The following is a 22,780-nucleotide window of genomic DNA, read 5'->3' as shown; positions in this document are numbered from 1 at the left end:
TTTGGAAGTCCTAGCCATGGCAATCAGAGACGAAAAAGAAATAAAAGGAATACAAATTGGAAAAGAAGAAGTAAAGCTGTCACTGTTTGCAGATGACATGATACTATACATAGAAAATCCTAAAGATGCTACCAGAAAACTATTAGAACAAATCAATGAATTTGGTAAGGTTGCAGGATACAAAATTAATGCATAGAAATCTCTGGCATTCCTATACACTAACAACGAAAAATCAGAAAGAGAAATTAAGGAACCAATCCCATTTACCATCACAACAAAAAGAATAAAATACTAGGAATAAACCTACCTAAGGAGGCGAAAGACTTGTACTCAGAAAACTATAAAACACTGATGAAAGAAATCAAAGATGACATAAAACAGATTCAAACTACCAACGGCATTCTTCACAGAATTAGAACAAAAAATTTTACAATTTTAATGGAAACATAAAAGACCCCGAATAGCCAAAGCAATCTTGGAAAAGAAAAATGGAGCTGGAAGAATCAGGCTCCCTGACTTCAGACTATACTACAAAGCTACAGTAATCAAGACAGTATGGTACTGGCAGGAAAACAGAAATATAGCTCAATGGTACAGGATAGAAAGCCCAGAGATAAACCCATGCACATATGGTCACCTAATTTATGACAAAGGAGGCAAGAACATATGATGGAGAAAAGACAGCCTCTTCAATAAGTGGTGCTGGGAAAACTGGACAGCTACATGTAAAAGAATGAAATTAGTACACTACCTAACAGCATACATAAAAATAAACTCCAAGTGGATTAAAGACCTAAATTTAAGACCAGACACTATAAAATGCTTAGAGGAAAAGATAGGAAAATACTCTTTGACATAAACCACAGCAAGAACTTTTTTGACCCACCTCTTAAAAGTAATGAAAATAAAAACAAAAATAAAAAATGGGACCTAATGAAACTTAAAACCTTTTGCATAGCAAAGGAAACCATAAGCAAGATGAAAAGACAACCCTCAGAATGGGCAAAAATATTCGCAAATGAAACAACGGACAAAGGATTAATCTTCAAAATATATAAACAGCTCATGGAGCTCAATATCAAAAAAAAAAAGCAACCCAATAAAAAATGGGCAGAAAAAAAAAAATGGGCAGAAGACCTAAATAGACATTTCACCAAAGAAGACATACAGATGGCCAAGAGGCACATGAAAAGATGCTCAACATCACTGAGTATTAGAGAAATGCAAGTCAAAACTACAATGAGGTATTATTACCTCACACTGGTCAGAATGGCCATCATCAAAAAATCTAGAAACAATAAATGGTGTGGTGAAAAGGGAACCCTCCTGCACTGTTGGTGGGAATGTAAATTGATACAACCACTGTGGATAACAATATGGAGGTTCCTTAAAAACTAAAAATAGAACTACCATATGACCCAGCAATCCCACTACTGGGCATATACCTTGAGAAAACCACAATTCAAAAAGACACATGCACCACAATGTCCACTGCAGCACTATTTACAATAGCCAGGACATGGAAGCAACCTAAATGTCCATCGACAGATAAACGGATAAAGAAGATGTGGCACATATATACAATGGAATATTACTCAGCCATAAAAATAAACGAAATTGAGTTATTTGTAATGAGGTGGATGGACCTAGAGACTGGGGCAAGATGGGAATAAAGACGCATACCTACTAGAGAATGGACTTGAGCACATGGGGAGGGGGAAGTGTAAGCTGGGACGAAGTGAGAGAGTGGCATGGACATATATACACTACCAAATGTAAAACAGATAGCTATTGGGAAGCAGCAGCATAGCACAGGGAGATCAGCTTGGTGCTTTATGACCAGCTAGAAGGGTGGGATAGGGAGGGTGGTAGGGAGGCTCAAGAGGGAGGGAATGTGGGGATATATGTATGTATATGGCTGATTCACTCTGCTGTACAACAGAAACTAACACAGTATTGCGAAGCAATTATACTCCAATAAAGATCTATTTAAAAAAAAACAAAACATGGATGTTTGAACTAAGCCCAACTATATCAGTTATCATAAAAACATGTGGCAATTTTTAATATACCTTTCTTCTTATAGATTAAGCAGCCAAGTTAAGATGTAAGAGATTTGCTTTAAAAACTTCATCTGATTTTATACAGTTCATTGTACTCAAGAATTCAAGAATACACATATTGCAAGCACACATGGTCAATTTTAACAGATGCTTCATGCACTACTGGAGAAGTTAAAAATACTGTTTAATCCAGTGCAGATTTCTGACCAAACAGAACATTATACTGCATAGTATAATTTAAATAACGAATGAGGGGCAGGCTAGTCAGGTCAATAGGGTCTTCTAAAGACAGCACTCTGCATCTACTGTCTAACAAAACAGCTTAACCCCAGCTGTGGCAATGTTTTCTTTGAATGAACTTTTTTTTAGGGATTAATATTAGCTTCGATTATCTTTAGTCATGAGTTGCTATGAGCTATTTCTGTTCAGCTCCCAAAACTCACTGTACATTTAATTATTTTTCACTCCTTATGAAAAGGATGAAAACATAACTGTTTTTCCTAAGTAAGTGACATAAGATGTAGGTCCCTTTCTCAGAAAGATAAATTTCACATTATTTCAACAAACGGCACAAGTGATGTACACAAAATTTCTGTGAAAAATCTTTGTCTAAAAATTTTAAGAGCTTGCAATTTAAAGCTACTACTGAAGAATGGCAAGGGACCTGACCATTAAACCAGCCTCAAATAAATAAATGAAGCCACAGCTAAACCTCAACCTTGCTGACCATTTGTTTTTTTTTCTGTAAGATTGTTGGCTTCATCTCTGATGTACTGAAATGTTGCCAGGTTATGTCTGGCATCAGACGGTTTCTTCATTCGTTGTGCTCTGTCCTTGTGGAACCTTGTCTGTGTAAAGTCCCATATCCTCCAGTTTGGGGAAGTTTTCAAGTGTTTTTTCTTTTGATTATTCTCTTCCCTACTTTTGTATTTTCCCCTCTTCTTTCTCTCTGGGCCTCCAGAATGAAAGAGGACATTAGACTTGAATTGGTCCTCTGTGTCTCTTGTCTTCTGTTGCAACTTTTGTCTCTGTACTCTATGGAACAGTTTCCCAACTAGAGAGAGCAACTCCCGAATGTTTTCAATTGGAGAAAACAACTAATTCTAAGAATTCTCATGTGCTCTCCGATTGTTCCTTTTACATAGTATCCTAGTGTCATCTTTTGGATGTAATACCTATGAGAAGCTCTCTAGATATATTAAATCAATTTTTAAGATATATGTTGTGTTCTGAATTATCTCCTTCCTGAAGAGTCAGTGCTTTCGTTCATCTTGGTCTTTTTCTTCAATGCCTGGTGATCCCTGGTTATCAGATCTCACTGCAGAAAGCAGCTTTGGTGGGTTTCCTCTGCTAGTAGGTCAGTAGGAGTGCTCGTCACAGGCTTCCTTCTGAGTGTGGGAAAGACATGGTGGGCTTTTCCTTGAGGTAAGGGGATGAGGAGGGAGTTGTCAACTTGGGGGCCCTAATATCCACATCAGAAGCTTTAGCTTTCCTCAGCCATTCTGTTTAGTGTTTTGTTGTATTATTTTCAAGAAAATAGTCTTACGAATTTTTTGGCATGGTCATAAACATCAGGATGTATTCTGTACAGAATAAGTGGCCTGAGCACCCGACCCATGTGTACACCTTGAATGACCCACGTGTGTTCAGTTTCACTGCTCACCTCGGCCTCAGCCTCACCTGCCAGCTCTAGGTCCAGAAGCTCCCGCTCCAGCACAGCTGTGGGCGGGCCATCTCCCGCACCCACCGCAGCTCTCATGGCTGAGCTTGGGCCCTGCTTTTTGCTTTATTGAATCTACTCACATGCTCCCAGAACATTCCATCTTCCAGGAAACTGTTAAAATGTTTTCTTCCTTTGATGAGGCCCTGTTTTCCTTGCCCATCCACCACCTAACTGTTGGGGTTTATTCCTTTTTAAGTGTTTTTTTTAAATGACTTCTTGTTAAAGATAAATTAATTTAATTTATTTATTTTTGCCTGCGTTGGGTCTTTGTTGCTGTGCACAAGCTTTCTCTAGTTGTGGTGAGCGGGGGCTACTCTTCGTTGCGGCGTGTGGGCTCCTCATTGCGGTGGCTTCTCTTGTTCTGGAGCACAGGCTCTAGGCACGCAGGCTTCAGTAGTTGTGATGCACGGGCTTAGTTGCTCCGCAGCATGTGGGATCATCCCGGACCAGGGCTTGAACCCGTGTCCCCTGCATTGGCAGGTAGATTCTTAACCACTGCACCACCAGGGAAGTCCCTCCTTTTTAAGTTTATATACTTTTGTTTCAGTGGGGTCTCAGGAAGGGTGAAAAGTCACTTCAAACCAGGAGATAAAACTATTATATAAACCATGTCTGATGGTCAAATCAGTTTGGGAAAACCAAATTAATTTATTCTTAAGATTTTTGTTTCTATGCAGATGACTTAACACAGAAAACAGATGTATACTTACAATTTTCAAAGGATTCTAAATATTCAAATCAAAGATTTTTTAAAAATCTATTGATCAAGGAAGTTGGGGATAGCTGATTAAATTGTGATGGTTTATGATTATATTTTCCTTTACTTTTATTATTATATCCTTAAGAAAAACTCTACCTCAAGGCTGAAGGTTTTCTCCTGATTTAAAAAATCTACAATGCATAACAAAAAGAGCCTATACTGGGAGTTAAGAAACTAAAATTCCAGTCCCATCTCTTTAACTAATATACTTAGGAAGTGAGGCAAATTTCTTAATTCCACTGGACTTCAGTTTCTCCATCTCTAAAATAAAAGAGTGGTGTGGGCTAACTTAGGAAATGTGTGTTGAATCCATCCATGGTCTAGAGTGTACTAGCTGCTTCTTGAACAAAAGGAAGAGTTTTCTCTGGCCCTTCCAAGAGCTAATCTACCTGTTTTATGGGTGGTAAACTGAGACCAGAGGGATGATCATGAACTTAATTAAAGGGCAGGAGACAAGCTGGACTAGATAAGGTCTAAGTTCCCTGTGAGCTTAAGATGCTATGGCTTGAGGGTATTAATACTTTCTTAGGTTTACGGGCCTGAACAGGGCCATCCTATGTACCTCAAGCTGAGATGGATTCGCTGCACGATCGTGCCTGCTGAGAAGTGCTAGTGGCACTTAAACTCTGGGGTTCAGACTGGTGCTGAGGGTGAGGGGGATTCTAACTGGAGTTACAAAGGTGAGTAGAAAGTACAGTGATAACTGTCTTACTTCCAAAGAGACTTAAACACCAAACGCTATCAAGAAATGACACCTAAGCCAGGGTTTTCATTTCACTGGCGGTCGATCTAGCATCCACACTCATCTTTGTAACTTCCATTTGGCTCCCAGGGCGTGCAAATAGGATCAGGGGGAAGGGAGGGAAGAGAAAAAGTGCCCTTGAACTCCTTCAGGGCTTAACTGACAACAAACTGAATATTAAATGCACAAGAGCAAACAAGCCCTCTCAGTCCTTCAACCACATCTTTCAAGCTCTGTTTCTTAGAATAGACAATTCTAAGCTCAATTTGAGGGTCACTGTAAACTCCTCTCTATGCCAGATGATTTTACCCACATATTTATATCCAAAGTACAAACAACTTAAAATGTTTACACTGAGTGGTAATGGGGGTCATGTGTCAAATACAATGGGAGGAAAAAGAGCAAAGCTTTCTTCAGAACTAAAGCTTGAAGATATACAATATCTGTGGAAAATCTGGCTTACAAATTAGAATGCATTGTTTACCTATTCCATTTAATTACAGAGAACATGCATTTCTACCCTTTGCATACAACATCTAATGTCTCGTTTTTTTGGTTTGGTTTTGCTCTGCAGTGTAGCCCGAGGCTCTGGAAGTCTCACAGCTCCATATACAGAGTCTCAAGGCACATGGCCCCACAGTTTTCTGTCATTTGTGGCCTCCACTTCCTTTAATTTCTCACTGCCAGGGAGAGGCAGTGAAGGATCCATCCACCACGTCCCAAAGCAGAAGAACAAAGGCAGTGAAGAGAGCCCCCCCTCTGTGGTTCAGAGGGCTTCCACATGTCAGCTTTCCTATTTGAATACTGTAAAGACCAAGAAAACTGCAGGAGACCAGGGATGGACTCTTGGCATCTTTCTACTGGAAGAGAGTCCTGTGAACTGATCGCTAAGTACAAGCCTGTGGCAACAGCTTCTCCTCAGCTTCTAGTTACTAGTCATTCAGGCACAACCAACCAGAAAAGCTCTGTAGAAAACATAGCATATGGCTTCACACAGTCCACAGTTGCCTGCCCAAATAAAATCCACCAAGGGTTAATGCTGAAGGGGGTGATGAAGATAGCAATGGATGAACACAGTCATGGCTGCCGACTTCTTTGATGCAACACGTCTTGGATAGATCATCGCGGTAAACTCAGAACTCCGAGGTGATGTCCAGCTCTTCATTTTCTGAGAGCCAAGATTCCCCACCCCTTCCCTCCTGGCCATGCTCACCTCAGTCAGTCTCATGCATCAGCCCCTCAAGTGGACTCAGGTGTCCTGGTGAACACAAGGCTCCCACAGCCCCCCAACCCTTCTCTCAGCACTTGCCTCACGCAGTGATCTTTGGATTAATGATGACTACACTGACTATTCACCTGAGGCCACTAGAACCTTTTTGTTTTAAAACTCAGAGAAGCTGACACTACCTCACACTTTCCTTTTACTTTTTCTGTCACTTGGCAGAGAGACTGCTTTGTCTTATCTTACTTAGGTAGTTCTGTTCGCTCCTCTTAGCTACAGAAAAGAGCATCCTCTGCATTCTTTTAAAAACATACATTTTAATTTTCAAAGAAGTTTGCACTTCAACAGAAGTAATTTTTATATACTCGTTCTCAATTTGATTCCATAGGTGTACCAGCCAGGCTCACTGAAAATGCAGTTTCTCTCATTATCTCCCCAACACTCAACACCTAAAGGCTGGGAATGCTACGAAGAAGCAGCAAATCTTGGAGGAGAAAACAAAAACAGAAAGTAATTTGTAGGGCTGAACAAAAAAATGAACAGACCCCTCTGCATCACTTTTTACTTTTATACTAATTTTTCACTTCCCGAATCCACATAACCAATCTTAAGTAGAACTTAACTAAAGCTAAAAGAACCAACCAACAACATATTTATAATTTTAAACTTTCTTGTCACTCAGAATGTTTGGTTGCTTGATATATTCTGTATCTTGCCCATAAGTTCTGAGAAAAAAATACTGAGATATATGACTCTTTAAGCTACAATACATTAATTGAGGATCTAAACACATCTTACCTGTAAATATGTTTCCAAACCTTGTCGTCGTTGTTCCAAGACTTTTGGGACCCAGTTCCGAACATGTTTGGAAGGGATTTCTGGAGTTTTAATACATTTCTTAAGCTATAAAGACAGAAAAAAACATAGAAAATGTGTTTTAATTATAACGACATTATTTGAGGGAAATGCCAATAAAAGGAAGTGAACCACTGCTATCTCCAATAAAAAGATAGAGGAAAATATATATACACTGAAATTTCATCAAAAATTCTTTCTTTAGGTGTCCTAAATGTTCAGGTTTCAGGACAAGAGTTCTGTGTTTTGGTAGTTGTTGTTATTGTTATACATCATCTGGCATTTCAGATGGGAATTATTTTTCCTGAAGAATTAAGAGTTCAGTAAATGAATTATAAAGGAAGTATAGAAGTTTATAATTTCCAAAATCAGTTAATACAACAAAATTTTAGTTGGAAGAAGTACTTTTCTGATGAAAAGTCTTTCTACATATTTTTCACATAAAAAAGGAAAACAATGCAATTGCTTATAACATCATCCCTGGAAATGCCATATGAACTAGACCACATCATATGGAGAGTTTCTTAAAAGTTCTATTAAAAAAAGTTCTAAAAAGAAAAGACTGATCCTTCCAAAATTCCTAAGCATTAGTTCTAAATTTTGTTCATGAAAACTGAGTGACGGTTCTCAGCTAAGCCTTTCTGGGCAGCAGTCTTAAGGGACTATATAGATAAAGGAAAATTCTATCGGACGTTGAGTTAGAGCTGCCTGTCACAGGTGCATCCTACCACATCCGCATCCTAAATCTGTGAATATTACCTTACAGGGCCAAGTACTTTATATATATGATTAAATTAAGTGTCTTACAACGGAGAGATTACCCTAGATTATCCAGGTGGGTTCCATGTAATCGTAAGGATCCTGATTTATCGGGAGGGAGGCACGAGGACCAGGATCAGGGAGAGACTGGAAGATGCTACATGACTGGCTTAGGTGATAGAGGAAGGGTCATGAGCCCCGCTGACCTATGGAAGCCGGAAAAGGGAAAGGAATGAATTGTCTCCTATAACCCATTGATACCTTAACTTTAGCCCAGTGAAACTCAATTTGGATTTCTGACCTTGAGAGGTATAAGATAATAAATTTCTGTTGTTTTAAGCCACTAAGTTTATGCTAACTTGTTACAGTGGCAACACAGACGAAGCTAACACACTGCCTCTAAAATGGAAAGACTTTTAATGCTCTGAGTAAAAAGTTGGAAAACTTAACTGAGACTGCTCCTTTACTACACATGCAGAGAAATGGCATAATGACCTCTAAGAAAATGCACACAGCTAAACCCCAGCATCTAAAACTGTAATAAAAAAAGTTCTTATACATAAGCATATCTTCATTAACCACTGTAAGATGAAATTTGTTGCACACTATGAAAAAGGGGTCTTTGTGCATTTCAAAGATGAGCACTTGTCTCAAGACATTAGGCTGAGCCCATGCTTGCCTTCTCCCTCCATACCTGAAGCGCCACTAATAGAACACTGTGAAAGTATTAGCTGCAAGTCCAAATCTATCCTCCTTGTCTTCCTCACCAAACTCCTAAATTATTGGAAACAATACTGCATTCAGCTAAATTCAGCTTAAAAAGCTAAATCTCCCACACCCCCTTGCAGAGAGTGGAGGCCAAAGGTAATCAGAAATCACTGAGAAACGCGTTCCATAAAATCTCTTTTAAAGTGGAACAGACTCAGCTAGCTGGTACCTTCTATACTACTCCCCTTTCACCCCTTCCTGCCTAGAATGCGACTATGATGGCTGGAGCTGCTGTAACCGTTTGCCACCATGAGGCAACTCTTAGGATGGAAGACAGGTGTTCAGATGACCAAGCAGAAAAAAGGAGTTGGTGCCTGCACACTGCCTGGAGCTGCCACAACATCCTAGACTGCCCGCCTCCAGACTTGCTTTTTAAGAGGAAAAAAATAGCCCCCCTCCCTCTTTTTTTAAGGTTACTGGTATTTGGACTTCCTGTTTCATATACCTGAATTCAGTCCTGGTAGATATTAAAAAAAAAAGAAAAAGGCCAAAGGGAATAGGTCTCAGAACAACACAGAGAACAGGGCAGGGAGGAAGGGGCGATCACCAAGCAAGAGATTAACAGCTTTCTAAAAGACGGAAAGCAGGAGCACGATCTAAAGAAAACACTGGAGCAGAGGAAGCCCCAGCCCAGACCTCCTCAGGAAGGGACTACGAAGGGTCTGGACATCAATCTTCTCAGCAGCCTGAGAGGCTCTGTGCTCAGGACTGGCATAAGAGGAGGAGGGAATGAGAAGAGGAATCAGTCTACGCCCTAGCCTGTGCCAAAGACCACCGAGATGACTAGCAGTCCAGTGTCATCCCTAAGCACGCACACCCTCACCCAGTAAAAAAGGGTCAGTGTTCCTAAAGAAACTGAATGAAGTGTTTGGGTTGAAGAAGGGTATTTGCCATTCTGGTCATTCTGGTTTTCATGGGGTCCCCAGCCTAATATCTGCCTCTCTATCCTCATTCCCTATAATGAAGCCCTTAAGTTGACACACCCTATGGAGGGACCAGACTTATGTACCCAAAGCAGAGGAACCAGTGACAAATATCCAGAATAACTGGATGGGCAATCAGAGATCACTTTCATAGGAAAGCCAGCACTATGAAAGAGAAAGGACAAGAAAAACAAATGGAACAACTAATCCCAAAGGAAACAGAGAAATCAAATAACAGAAGAGATCTTTAATATCTGCAGGGAGATTTGAGAAGATATTGCTTCTATAAAACAAGAACAGGTTTTTAAAAAAAACAAGAACAGGTTGCTATGAAAAAGAAACCATCAGAGAAGAAGAAAGAGATTACAGAAATTAAAAAAACATGACAGAGAAATAAGTTAAAAGAGGTAGAATATAAAATGATGGAAGTCTCTCAAAGTGTAGAATAAACAAAATGAGAGAAAAGGTAGGTGAAAAGATAAAACACATATAGGATTAGTCTAGGAGATTTAATATGAAAGTAATAAGCCTTTCATAAAGAATAGAAGACATTTTCAAAGAAAAGCAATTTTTATAGGACCTAATATATGTCTTCAGATTAGGGACCTACTGAGTACCAGCATAATGTAGAAAAATGGATCCACATTTACTGACATTTATCTGTTGAGATTTCAGAATATTAAGGACAGAGAGAAGACAGAGGGAAAAACATTAGTTGGCAAACAAAGGAAGCAGAACAGCACTGGCAACTGACTTGTCACCAGCAACAATGGATGCTAGAAGATCAATACTCCAAATATCCAATTTGACATGGATTTTTATAACCAGAATATCATGAGTTAAGTGTGAGAGAAAGTTTACCTCCCATGCCTTCTTTTACCCAAATTTGAGCATGTATTGCCAGAAAACTGAGAAATTAAACCAAGGAAGAGGAAAAATAGGATCAGGACTCATAGCTCTACCCCATCAGCATGGGGAAGGGAAACCCAAGGGCAGCTGAGCACAGCAGGCCTAGAGAACTATCAATCTAGGTTAAAACCAAAACCTCCAGGAAGAAGGTTGATTCCATGTAGCAGATAGTATGGAGAAGATGGATAAATTTAGGATTTGTTAAAGTACATTATTCTTTTGTCTATCAGAAAAAATAAGTTCTAGGGTAAACAAAGAGCCCCTGAAGAAGGTCATGGGAACAGAAGACACCAAGTTCCTCCTATGTGTTAGGGACACTCCTGCCTTCATGGGGCTTGAATACCGGGAAATGGACAAAAAAACAATAAACATGTTAATAAAACAGGGTGAGGGCAGAGAGTAACAGACGGGGGTGTGCGCTGGGGGGCAGCTGGGGAAATGCCTGTGTGAGGTGAGAATGTCTCAGGAGCCACCTGAATCATGCTGGGAGGGAGCCAGGTTAGGAGCTGGAGAAGGGACACTGCAGCAGAGGCAGCAATGGAAAGGGAGGGCTGAGCCTGGTGTTCCAAACTCAGCAAGGAGGAGACGGTTCAGAGAGGTGCAGCATCAGACACTGTAGGGCCTTGCAGGCTGCAGAGGGAATTTGCTTATCATTTCACATGGGAAGCAAATTGAATGTCTTAAGCAAGGGAATGATCTGATAAAATTTTTACTTTAAAGAGCTCGTGCTAGATTCTATGAACAAGATGGACTGTAAGGGGGTGGAATCAAAGCAGGGAGACCAGTCAGCAGCTCCTGTAGGAGTCCAGGCAAAAGATGACGGTGACGTGGACTATGGTCGTGGCAGTGGAGGTGGGGGGAAGCAGAAGGCTGCAGAGTATGAAAAGTGGAGGTGATCAGAATGACTCCAAGGGCTTCCCTGGTGGCGCAGTGGTTGAGAGTCTGCCTGCCGATGCAGGGGACACGGGTTCGTGCCCCGGTCCGGGAGGATCCCACATGCCGCGGAGCGGCTGGGCCCGTGAGCCATGGCCGCTGAGCCTGCGCGTCCAGAGCCTGTGCTCCGCAACGGGAGAGGCCACAACGGTGAGAGGCCCGCGTACCGCAAAAAAAAAAAGAAAAGAATGACTCCAAGACTTTGACTGTTTTAGGTCTTTGACCTCAGCTGGCAGCGCCCTGTTTACTGAAAGGTGGTAGAATGCCAGGTTTAGACTAGGTGGCAGAGAACACTATTTATCTCCCCAAATCCACCGTCCCTCTCTTCTGTAGAACAGAACTCCTAATTTTGAGCTAAGTACATGACCGCCCAGAAAAAAGAACACATCTCCCAATCTCCCTGGAAGCTATGTGTGGCCGTATGACTGAATTCTGGACAAAGGCAAGTAAACAGACATGTCTATGCAGCTTTCAGGAAGTGTTCTTAAAGGGAAGGACTGTTCCTTCTTTCCTTTCCTCCTTCATGCTGGCTGACTTGCCCATGTAATGGCTAGACCTGGAGCAGTCACCTTCCACCATGAGATGGAAGCCTTGTGTTGAGAAGAGGGAAACCACAAGAGGAAAGCCTGGGTCCCTGAGGCCCATGAAACTGCCACACTGGCCTTAGATATTTATGTGAGAGAGAAATAAAGGTGTATCTCACTGTTAAGGTCACCATTATTTTAGTTCTAGCATCACCTGCAGCAAAATCGAATACCACAGTGGGGATATGGCTGATACTGCAAGCTGCCTATCCAATATTCACTCCCTCCTTCTTCTTGTAAAATAAAACAAAACAAGCAAAAAAACACCAGCGTCATTCAGAGGGCCAATATGCTAAGCAAAAAGCTTGATTTCCCAGGTTCCTTTATAATGTGACAGAGTTGTTAATGAAATGTAGTTTAAGTCCACTGGGTTGGGATCCTGTTTTCCTCAAAAAGAGAAACTGGCTCTTCTTTCTGACAGAAATGTGGAAACAATGCCTGAAGGGACAGCAGCTATGTTGTAACCAGAGGGTGAAAGTCACATGCTAAAGTAAAGATGGTGAAGCAGAAAGATAAAAGGAGCTTGGAACACAGATATTACAGAATCGATACATCAACTTGGACTGCCTGCTTTTAGTTTTCTTGCAATGTGAGAATTATTAATCTCTCACTTGTTTAAGGGACCTAGTCAAGTTTCTATTATATCCAACCAAAGATAATCCTGACACAAAGGAATCAATTGTTCTGTTTTGGTGATTTCAAGTCAGAGATGCCCAACAGGCTTCCAAGTGGAGATAATTTGCAGGCAGTTGTATATGAGTCTGTAAACTGGGAGTGAGAATATCTAAGTGGTATTGAGAGCCACGGAACTAGATGCCATGACACTGGGAGTTCGGTACAGATGGAGGAAAAGGTCTGTGAGGGGCAGAATCCTGAGAAGCTCTCAAGATGCTGCCTCGTGGTGTGCATGCCTATAAAATTCCTTCCCTTGGGTCTGGATAGGACCTGTGAATGTGGTGAGATAGTCACTCCTCTGATTGGATTACATTACACAACGAGACAGGCAATCCCTTGATCAGGTCCCAGTTTATGAAACCCAGTCCCGGCAGACTGCTGGCTTTGAAGAAGTGAGCTGTGTGTTATGACAAAGCCACATGACTAGGACCTGAGGGTGGCCTCGAGGAGGGCAAAACCACCTCTGGCTAACTGTCACCAAGAAAACAATGGACCTCAGTCCTATGACTGCAAGGAACTGAATTCTACCCAAATGAGGACATGACAACGTGAAGAGGACCCCGAGCCTCAGATGAGATCACAGTCTTGGCAACACCCGACTTCAGCCCGATGAGACTCTGAGCAGAGAAGCCAGCTAACCTGTGCCCTGACTCCTGACCCACGGGAACACGGAGGTAACACATTTGTGTTGTTAAAGCTGCTAAATTTGTGGCAATCTGTTATGCTGCAGGAGAAAACTAATACAAAGTCCACGGTCTGAGACATCCAACTCTGAGGGGCAGGGAAGAGAGGCAGGGCAAACAGTGAGGAGGAGGTGAAATGGTAAGTTGAGTCAGGGAAGTGTTTCTAGAAGGGGCATGATCAGACTGTGCAGAGCGATACTGCAAAGTCAAAGACACTGGGTAAAGAAGAGCAGGAAGCAGGAAGGCAGAGGCTCCTCTTCCCAGGAATTATACTGAGAGAGGAGAGCAACGGGGTGAACATGGGAGGGAAGCATGGGGTCAAAGGTGAGTCCTATTTCGTTCAATGGGAAATACTTAACATATTAATTTATTGATGAGACTGATTCAGTATTGGGGGAGGGGAGAGAGAGAGAGAGAGGAGTAATTTATGATCATCTGTAAGGGAATAAATACATATCTCATCTCCACACTATTTGAGGTATTTCTCAAACAAGAACAAAGCCAGAAAATGCTAATTACTTGGAGGTAAAAAGCTTATTAAGTTTCACTTTAAACAAAAAGAAACTTCTTTAACACTACTGAACCACAACATTTCTTACATTTCAGAATAGAAAATCAACACCATTATCTGTCCTTCTCTCCTTCTTATAAAAACTCTTGAAGATATAGTACTGAAAAGATTTTTCCTTTTTATTTATGTCAGGGGTACTGAGGAAGCCGATCATCATAGCTGCTGGGCTCGGTGACAGCGTTTGTAGGTTTGTAATGAAGGGCTCTAGATGAGGAGAGACAAACCCAAGACAATATGTGTCCAGGAGGCCTCAGCTGCTTACAAGATAAATACCCCTCTGACACTCCATCCGATGATTAACTGCGTCCAGGCTGCGTCCAGCCAAATGGCCTCTCTGATCCCCGCAGATAGGGACCAGATTCCACGATACCACAAACACAATCCCCTCTGCCTGGCATGACCACTCCCTTCCCTTCTCATACCGTTAGAGGAGCTGACACAGAACTTACTCCGTAAAGACCTGCTGCATATACGCTGGTGATAGCAACCACTTTCCACCAAAAGGAACAGAAATACTTTTCCCAAGCACGTGAATAAAAAGATGAAAAAGGGAAAAAAGGTTAGGGAAAGACGTGGGGGACACTTGGGGTAGCATTCAATCTTTTACTCCATGTTGTCACCCTACCTCCTCAGGGTTCCCTTTAGAGACACTTCACGAGGTGCCGTACCCCTGGTTTAGCCCCATATGGCAGTTTTTTGGTTCTTCTGAAATGTGGACTTCGTTAAATTAAATATGAGAATGCAATATTCTACTCAAGCCAAAAGCAGGCAGTCACAAGAACTCATTCATTTAGGAATGAACCAGCACCATATTTCCCTGAAACAACTTTTGTGAATAAAAGGCTGGGCTGGAACTGACAGCTGGGAAGGCAATGCAAACTGGGCTCAGCAGTCTGCCATGCAGGGAAGGCTTTCCTCTCCACACCGGGGACTGGGGCCTCGGGAGGGAAGCTGCTTTCCAGGACCCCCATTGACGGTGCAAGTTACCTGGCTGTAGCGGGGCGCAGCCTGTGGTGTAGGGCAGGGGGTCACAGAGAAAGCTCTTACCCTGTCACAGCCTGGGCCTGAGCTGTGAGGAGAGCACCCGATAACTTTATTTTTTTTCGAAGATACTCTGCTGAGAGTGGCCAGAGAAGAACAGGGTGGGCATCTGTTCTGGTTTCAGTGTGGTGGTGGTGTTTTCCCACCCTGTACTGGCAGAGCTACGAAACAGGGGCAAGTGTAGCTTGGGGTTAGACTCACAGTGAACTAAACTCCCACAGTAGAAACTGTTCTTGTTGACCAAAGCATTCCTCCAGCAATTCATAAAAATGCATAATATTCTCCAAATATCCCATTTGCCAAATACTTATTTAACACCTAATAAGTGCCCAACACTAACAGACACAGTGAGGAAGGTACAAAAAATAAGACATGGTCCCTACTTTTATTTATTTATTTCCTTCTAGTTTTATTGAGATATAAGTGACATACAGCACTGCATAAGTTTAAGGTGTACAGCATAACGATTTTACTTACATACATCATGAAACGATTGCCCAGTAAGTTTAGTGAATATCCACTGTCTCATCTATAGATACAAAATTAAAGAAAAAGAAAAAAATCTTCTTCCTTGTGATGAGAACTCTTAGGATTTACTCTCAACTTTCATATATAATGTACGGCAGTGTTGATTATATTTATCATGTTGTACATTACATCCCTAGTACTTATTTATCTTATAACTGTAAGTTTGTGTCTTTTGACTGCCTTTATTCAATTCCACTTCCCTCTACCCCCCTGACTCTGGTAACCACAAATTTGATCTCTTTTTCTATGAGTTTGTTTATTTGTTTTTGAAGTGTAATTGACCTACAACACTATGTTAGTTCCTGGCAATGACTTGATATTTCTATACAATACAAAATGATCACCAGGATAAGTCTAGTTAAGGACATGGTCCCTAGTTTTTTAAAATATATCTTCTAGTTAGACAAAGCTTAGGGATAACTAAGTTTTAATTATCTCAGACGTTTTAAAATTAAGTAAAAACCTCCTAAATGGAAAAGGAGTTCCAAGAACAAAGAGATGAAGGAATAAAAGAAACTCACCTGAAAGAAGAACCTGAAACGTTTTAGTTTTGTTTGAATAGATGAGAACACAGAGGGAAGGACATTAATAAATAAAATGAAGATGAAAATAGTACTCTAGGAAAATTGCCTGCAGCAGAGGATGAATAAGAAGACAAGTATGAGAAACAGTTAAAGAAATACTTACATAAAGTAGCAAGACTCTGTATTGAGATGGTGGGAGTACAAAATGAAAAATTAAATGGTGTTTATTACAGAAGTTTGGAAGAATGAATCAACAGGACTTGCTGACACCCTGGAAGTGAAAGATAAGACAAAGGTAGGAAAGGCTTCCAAGGTTTCACACCTTGTGGCTTCAGTGTGTGATGCAGGGGGAGGTAGGGAGGGTTGTGTCTAAGAGATGCCTTTAAAAACATAATGACACAATAGGAATTCTCAAACTTCAACAGGCATTAAGATCACCTGGGATGCTGGTTTAACATGCAGATTACTGGGCTCTATCACCAAGATTCTGATTCGGCATGCCTGGTGGTGCCCAGGAATCTGCAATTTCATAAATACTGTTCGGATTCAGGTCACCCAAAGTTCACACTTCAAAAACTACCAATCTAGAAAAACTAAAAGAAAGTGAAATCAAATACTTCCAGAGCTCTGGAAGAAAAACGAATCTTACATATAGTCTGAAAGGGTGAAACTGACATATTAGAGACCATAAAAATGTAAAACTTTTGCAAATTAAAATAAATATCATAGCCAAAATTAAAAAGTCCATGGTGAAAAACAGATTCATCAAGTGGCTAATATTTTATTAATAGGCCATGCAAACTAATGATCAAAAAACAACAGAGACCCTAGCAGAAAAATGGGAAAGCACATAAAGAGAATTCCAAAAAGAGGGACTACAATCATAAACTTAAGACGTACCAATTAAAACAGCAAAAAGGCAACATATATAGCTTGCTAAATACATATCATTTGGGGGGGTAATATGCAAAGCTGGTGAGATACTTTCATGCTTGCTGGTTGCATTACAAATCTGCTATAACCATTTTGGAAAAAAGTAATTTGGTAATATATAACTGGAGCTGTAAAAATATCTATACTCTTTAACAGAAAATGCTTCTTTTGTAATCTAGCTTAAAGGAAACAGTCTTGAAAATGGAAAAAAAAAGTTATATAATGAAGGCTATCAATCATTAGAAGTTGACCATGCAATGCACACTATTTCATTTAGTCTGGAAAACAGTCTTGTGAAGTTAGCACATTCACTGTTCCCATATTAAAATGGGGGAACCAGAGGCACAGAAAGATCACTCAACTTGCTCCATGGACTTAAGAGATAAAGGCAGGCTCAGGAACATTCTGCTGCCAGAGCTTCCACACTTAACTTCTACATCATAATTATCACCATGAAGGAATCCCACTAGCACAGTAGCATTTGTTCCATTAAAAAATGCAAGAAAAGAAGGAAAACAGCAATTGTATTAGCATAGCAGAAATAAATGTTGGTAACAAGGAGTTATTTCTCCTGTCCCCAAACTTTCTGCAAGATTTAGCTTTATAATCTAAAAAACTAAGCTTACTTGAAGGGACGAAAATAAAGCATATAGGAAAAAAAAAACACCCTTGAATTTTTCTAAAAATTAGAAAGAAATCCTAAGAATAGTGTAGAGGATGCGAATATTGTTTTCAAACTTTAATATCAAAAATTATAAAAGTTTGGGAGAAGTAGTAATCGTTAAGAACTTCAAACAACCAGATGAACTGTCAAATGGGTAATGGTTTTAGTTTCTGCCTCAAAATGAGCCTGACAATAAGCCAGGAGGCATTTTTGTGTGTTTGTGGTATATGGAGATGAGCCATGCAACTACTATTCTAAAGGTACAAAGCATTTATTAATAGTTCCTATATGATTTTAGAATTAACTTGGGGACACTGGCTAAAACCTTTAACAAGTGTAATGTAAAGTGTAAGAGAAATCAGGACACTGGCAACAGAGCAAATGGCATCCACTGCAGAAATAACTGAATATTCAAAAAAATTAAACAGGAATAGATTTAACTTGAATTTAAAGGGAAGATAGTTCATGTAAAAACAGAACATTCAAAGCATATATTACAAAATTCAAATATGGAAACTGGGGTACCAAAATTCTAATAAAAGGATAAATTTGTACAAGGTGGCAGCAGTAATCACTAAAGCTTGTGTATTCTGATTAATTTTTTTGCCCATTTCAATCCTCCTTAACACACAACTTTACAGTCAAGATTACAGATTTATGTTTATTTTTACACCTTGCCATTATTTGTACTTAATTGTCTTTTATAATAATTGTCTTTTATAATACCTTTTCACCAAATCTAATACAATTATAAAATGGGACAAATAAAGGAGACTTCTAGCAGCCCCTTTCTGCTCTATAACACACAAGGTTTAGTGTCTGCCAACTAAAACTCTGCCCCACAATGTTATTTTTTTCTCTAAGTCCCTGTAAGGATGTTTTAATGAGGCTGCCAAAAACATGCAAAATTGAGAGATCTGAGAATTTCTACTCTCTTAATTCTAATAGACTTGATGATATAATTTTAAGAATAGCTAAAATTATTAACAGAATTGCAGAAGTTGAGAGAAGAGTTCTAGAAAATCTAGAAATCTTTTTTGACTGTGAGAATGTAAGAACTGCCTATAATCACTGGGGAAAGGGTCCTCTTCTGCAAAAGAAAATAAATTGTATTAGAGAAGAGAGCAGAATGAGTCACCCTCCACTCATAAGAAGCATGAGCAGCCTCTTGCTCAGGGCGGGCCTAATTGGCAGTCACCCAGCTGTGCCTCGTGTGGAGTTGGTCCCCAAGTATCTGGTGGAGACAGCTGGGCTGTGTCGGGGTAATGGAGACCTGGCAGGTTAGGAAGGAGGCTTGCATGTGACAGGCTGCCTGGTCCAGACTCTAGCATCAGAGGCTGGGGAGGGGGAGGAGTTCTGGTTTGTTTTTTTTTGTGTGTGTGTGGCCTCTCCCGTTGCGGAGCGCAGGCTCAGCGGCCATGGCTCATGGGCCCAGCCGCTCCGCGGCATGTGGGATCCTCCCGGACCAGGGCACAAACCCGTGTCCCCTGCACCGGCAGGCGGACTCTCAACGACTGCGCCACCAGGGAAGCCCCGAGGAGCTCTGGTTTTAATCCCATTGTACAGACTTATTTCATGAGGTACCCAGCAGAAATCTCTCTAGAATCTGTTTCCTCGATAAACAAGTGAACAAAGCCAGAAACTCTTGATTGAGAAGGACGTGAGACCCAGACTCCATGTTTGTTTCTCTTTGAGGCCCCGGGTTGAGGGGTAGGGCTTTTATGAAGTCAGCTGGCAACACCCAGCCTAAATCTGTATTTCACCTGTGTTGTTTCTTTTGGAAGTAAACCTGGATGTAACACAATTTTAACTGGAAAATTCAAGGTAAATTATCCCTTACCATCCTAATGGAAAAGTGTACAGATAACTAACAGCTCCTCTTTAAAAGAAAACAGAGGGAAAGAGGCTCACTCACTTCTCAATATAACCTGTGAAAGTTTTTACTCAATACTCTATTCTCCGGACTACCAAAAAGTAAGAAATTTTAATTTTAGCTACAGAGCTTTTAATACAGAGTAAGCACACTATCACATCATTTATGCACTGACATTTTTCAGAAAATTTAAGCGGTCCTTAAGGAAGTTAAAAGAATAGATTCTTTCTGAACATACTTACTCAGTATCTTTCCACTAACTTCTTACCTAACAAAGTAACAAAAGTGAAGAAACTGAACTGTGCCATACATTTTATATGTGTGTGTGTATAAATATACATATTCATATATAGGAAGTATATATATATATACACATATACATTATATATACACAGATATGAATATATATGTATACAAAAAAAATGGTAAAACTGCATTAACTCATATGTCGTGATTTTCTGGGCAATTTCATTAGGTATTTCTAGTTATTAAGGTAATTTCATCACCTCAATACTAATTTATAACCTTCAAAACATTAAATTTTGGTAGAAAATAAAAATTATTCCCTCTTCTACTCTTTACTGACCATGTCTCCTAAAACTCAGCTATTCCTTTTGCCTTCTTGTTTCTTTTATCCAAGGCTTTTAATGAAAGGGATCTGAGAACTGAAACACCAGTCTTGTAGAGCAGCCTTTATAATTCAGAAGAAGCTATGATCCCCCTTTACATGATACCCAAACAGTCCTTGAATACATGTGACATGTATATTTTTTTCCATGTATATGTAAGTGTAAGTTGATTTTAATAAATTTCTTCCTGTAAAATGATCATTTCTTTTGTTTTTTTCCTTTGTGTAAAACACATTAAGTGTATTTTATGGATAAAACAGGGTCTGGGTCTTATTCTTTCTGAACCTACAACACCCAGCACAGTATAATACAAACAGCTTGCTGTCACACATCTATTTATGCAAAAGATCTTAACAGAAAACCCACCTACTCAGAAAGCACACCCTGAAAGGACAGAACAATTTATTTTACAAGGAAATTTACTTCGTGATAAAAGAAGTCAACCTGTTCCAAGAACTATTAAAGCTCTTAGGAACCACAGAAAGCAGGCTTAGTGTTACACCATCTGCCTTATAGAGAAAAGCGGGGGGGGGGCGAAGTTACCTTTTTGTGCAGGGCATGAAATTCGCTGTACCTTTTTTCAACAAAATGTTTTCTTCCATTCATTAGCACTTCTATCTTAAATACCTGAGAAAAAAATAAAAAAGATTAATTCCACCAGTTCCAAACCCTCAATTGTCTGATGTGGTAAGTTTGTGACCATGATATATTTCATCCCTTTAATTACAGTAGCTGATCTCCCAAAACCCAGAAGGCTCAGGAGACCCTGGCCCAACAGCACTGATTAATGAGCCCTGGTGCCAAATGCTCACTAACAAACGGCAGTATCCCCACAAACGTGTCTAAAAACAGTGGCAACTTAAATGCCTTAAAATGCTCCTTAACTTTTTAATCAGAGAACACTTCTCTCCTAAAATTACTTCATCAAATGCATATGATGGCGCTGAAACACAAGTGTGACGCCACAGCGACAGTCTGGCAAAAATCACAGGCCCACGGCAGGCATTTTGTTATGGGTATTTCAATGCGGGCAGTGCTGTGTCATCTCTAAGACAATAATCCAAACAGTAGTGCCTTTTAGGTTAATTTCTTCCTAACCTGCATATTCATCTCCAGTCTCAGCTGGCTAATTCTGCTGTTTGCAAAACAGGGAAAATGTAGTAAAGGTTCATTTTCCCTGCGTGATACGACTGACAGCTTGTGCTCCCACCTCCAGGAGGTTGAAAGGCCAGATGAAAAGGCTCTCTGGGTGCACTAATTAGTAGGCACTAACATGACACTTTCTTGATTCTTAGGTCAGTGGGTCAAGACGGGGAACAAGGGATGAGGAATATTATGAAATGCTCACGAGAACACGATGTTAAAGTGGGTGGGGGAAGGCTGCTTGACAGGAGCTGAAGAGAAGGTGCTCTGTTATTTCCTAGAGTTTGTCTTTGACTCCTGCTCTGCTGAGCTAGAGTTTGTCATCACCAAGATGAAGTGGAATTGTTCCATGACTTAGTAAGCCTGGGTTCCCATTTCAATTGCCCTTCTGAAGAAAACGAAACTAAAGTTGAGGTCATGTGACATTGAAGAGTGTTAAAAGCAGGCTTACTTTAGCCCTAAAAAGAACTACTTAAAGTTAGAATATGAGATATGAGGTCACACACCTTCATTATGAAAATAGATCTCTATGGCTTTATATTTCTGCCTTATATGTAAATGTGACTTTTTTGGAAAGCCAGAAACTATATCATCAAACATAAAATGTGTTCGTATTTTTGCACTCCTTCCAATAAGAAACAAAATCTTCTGTTCCATGACTCAGTTTAAGAAACCTGCTTTTATTAAAGTGGTAAATTTTTATCAATTTAATCAACTGTTTTTTTCCCCAAGAAATCCCCCTAAAAAATACTTTTCTTTGGTGAATTAGTGAAAATATTTTCTTCTAAAAACATATGCATATGCTTCAAACTCTCAGATATACATACATTATTTTTTAGAAAAAAATTTTGTTTACTAGTTCACTAAAGAAAATTATTCTTCTGCAAAGACCATTCAAAGCCAGGAATACAATGAGGAAAGCACCATGAGAAACACCAACAAAAGAAGCACAGCTTCAACTTGGGGGCTTGGTTAATAGCATACAGAGCCCCCTCTTTAGTGTCAGGTCCCAGATTTAAATCAGGACAATGTGGGAGCAATGAAAGTAGTTTCCATCTGCTGAGCTACATGAAATAAATGAAGTTATGTTTTGAGTCCAGTTACTTGAGGCTTCATCACAAAAACCATCACTTTAATTGGCACGTTTGCTGAAGAATCCACAGAAGGAGGAGAAAGTTGAAGACTCGGTAAGGTTCAACCTACTAGGTTGCCCCTCAGGTGCCCCCTCCTGAAAGCCACGGATAAGACACATTACACAGCAGCTGTCTCATGGAA

General features: G+C 40.2%; 1 protein-coding gene across 3 annotated transcripts in view; it reads right to left on the bottom strand.

Annotated features, from left to right (window-relative positions):
• SNX24 (sorting nexin 24) overlaps positions 1–22,780 on the bottom strand; it is a 175,847-nt gene that overhangs the window by 60,760 nt on the left and 92,307 nt on the right. For all 3 annotated transcript variants that reach the window (XM_028493161.2, XM_028493162.2, XM_024122619.3), the window contains exons 2-3: positions 20,906–20,989; positions 7,309–7,413 (exon numbers count right to left, since the gene is read on the bottom strand). In XM_028493161.2, coding sequence (XP_028348962.1) covers positions 7,309–7,413; positions 20,906–20,989 — 189 coding nt within the window. The remainder of the gene's footprint in view (positions 1–7,308; positions 7,414–20,905; positions 20,990–22,780) is intronic.

The sequence above is a fragment of the Physeter macrocephalus genome, chromosome 8 (genome assembly GCF_002837175.3).
Source record: "Physeter macrocephalus isolate SW-GA chromosome 8, ASM283717v5, whole genome shotgun sequence".
NCBI classification, from domain to species: Eukaryota; Metazoa; Chordata; class Mammalia; order Artiodactyla; family Physeteridae; genus Physeter; species Physeter macrocephalus.
Note: the sequence above shows the minus strand (reverse complement) of the source record. Positions and strands in the feature narration are given on the sequence as shown.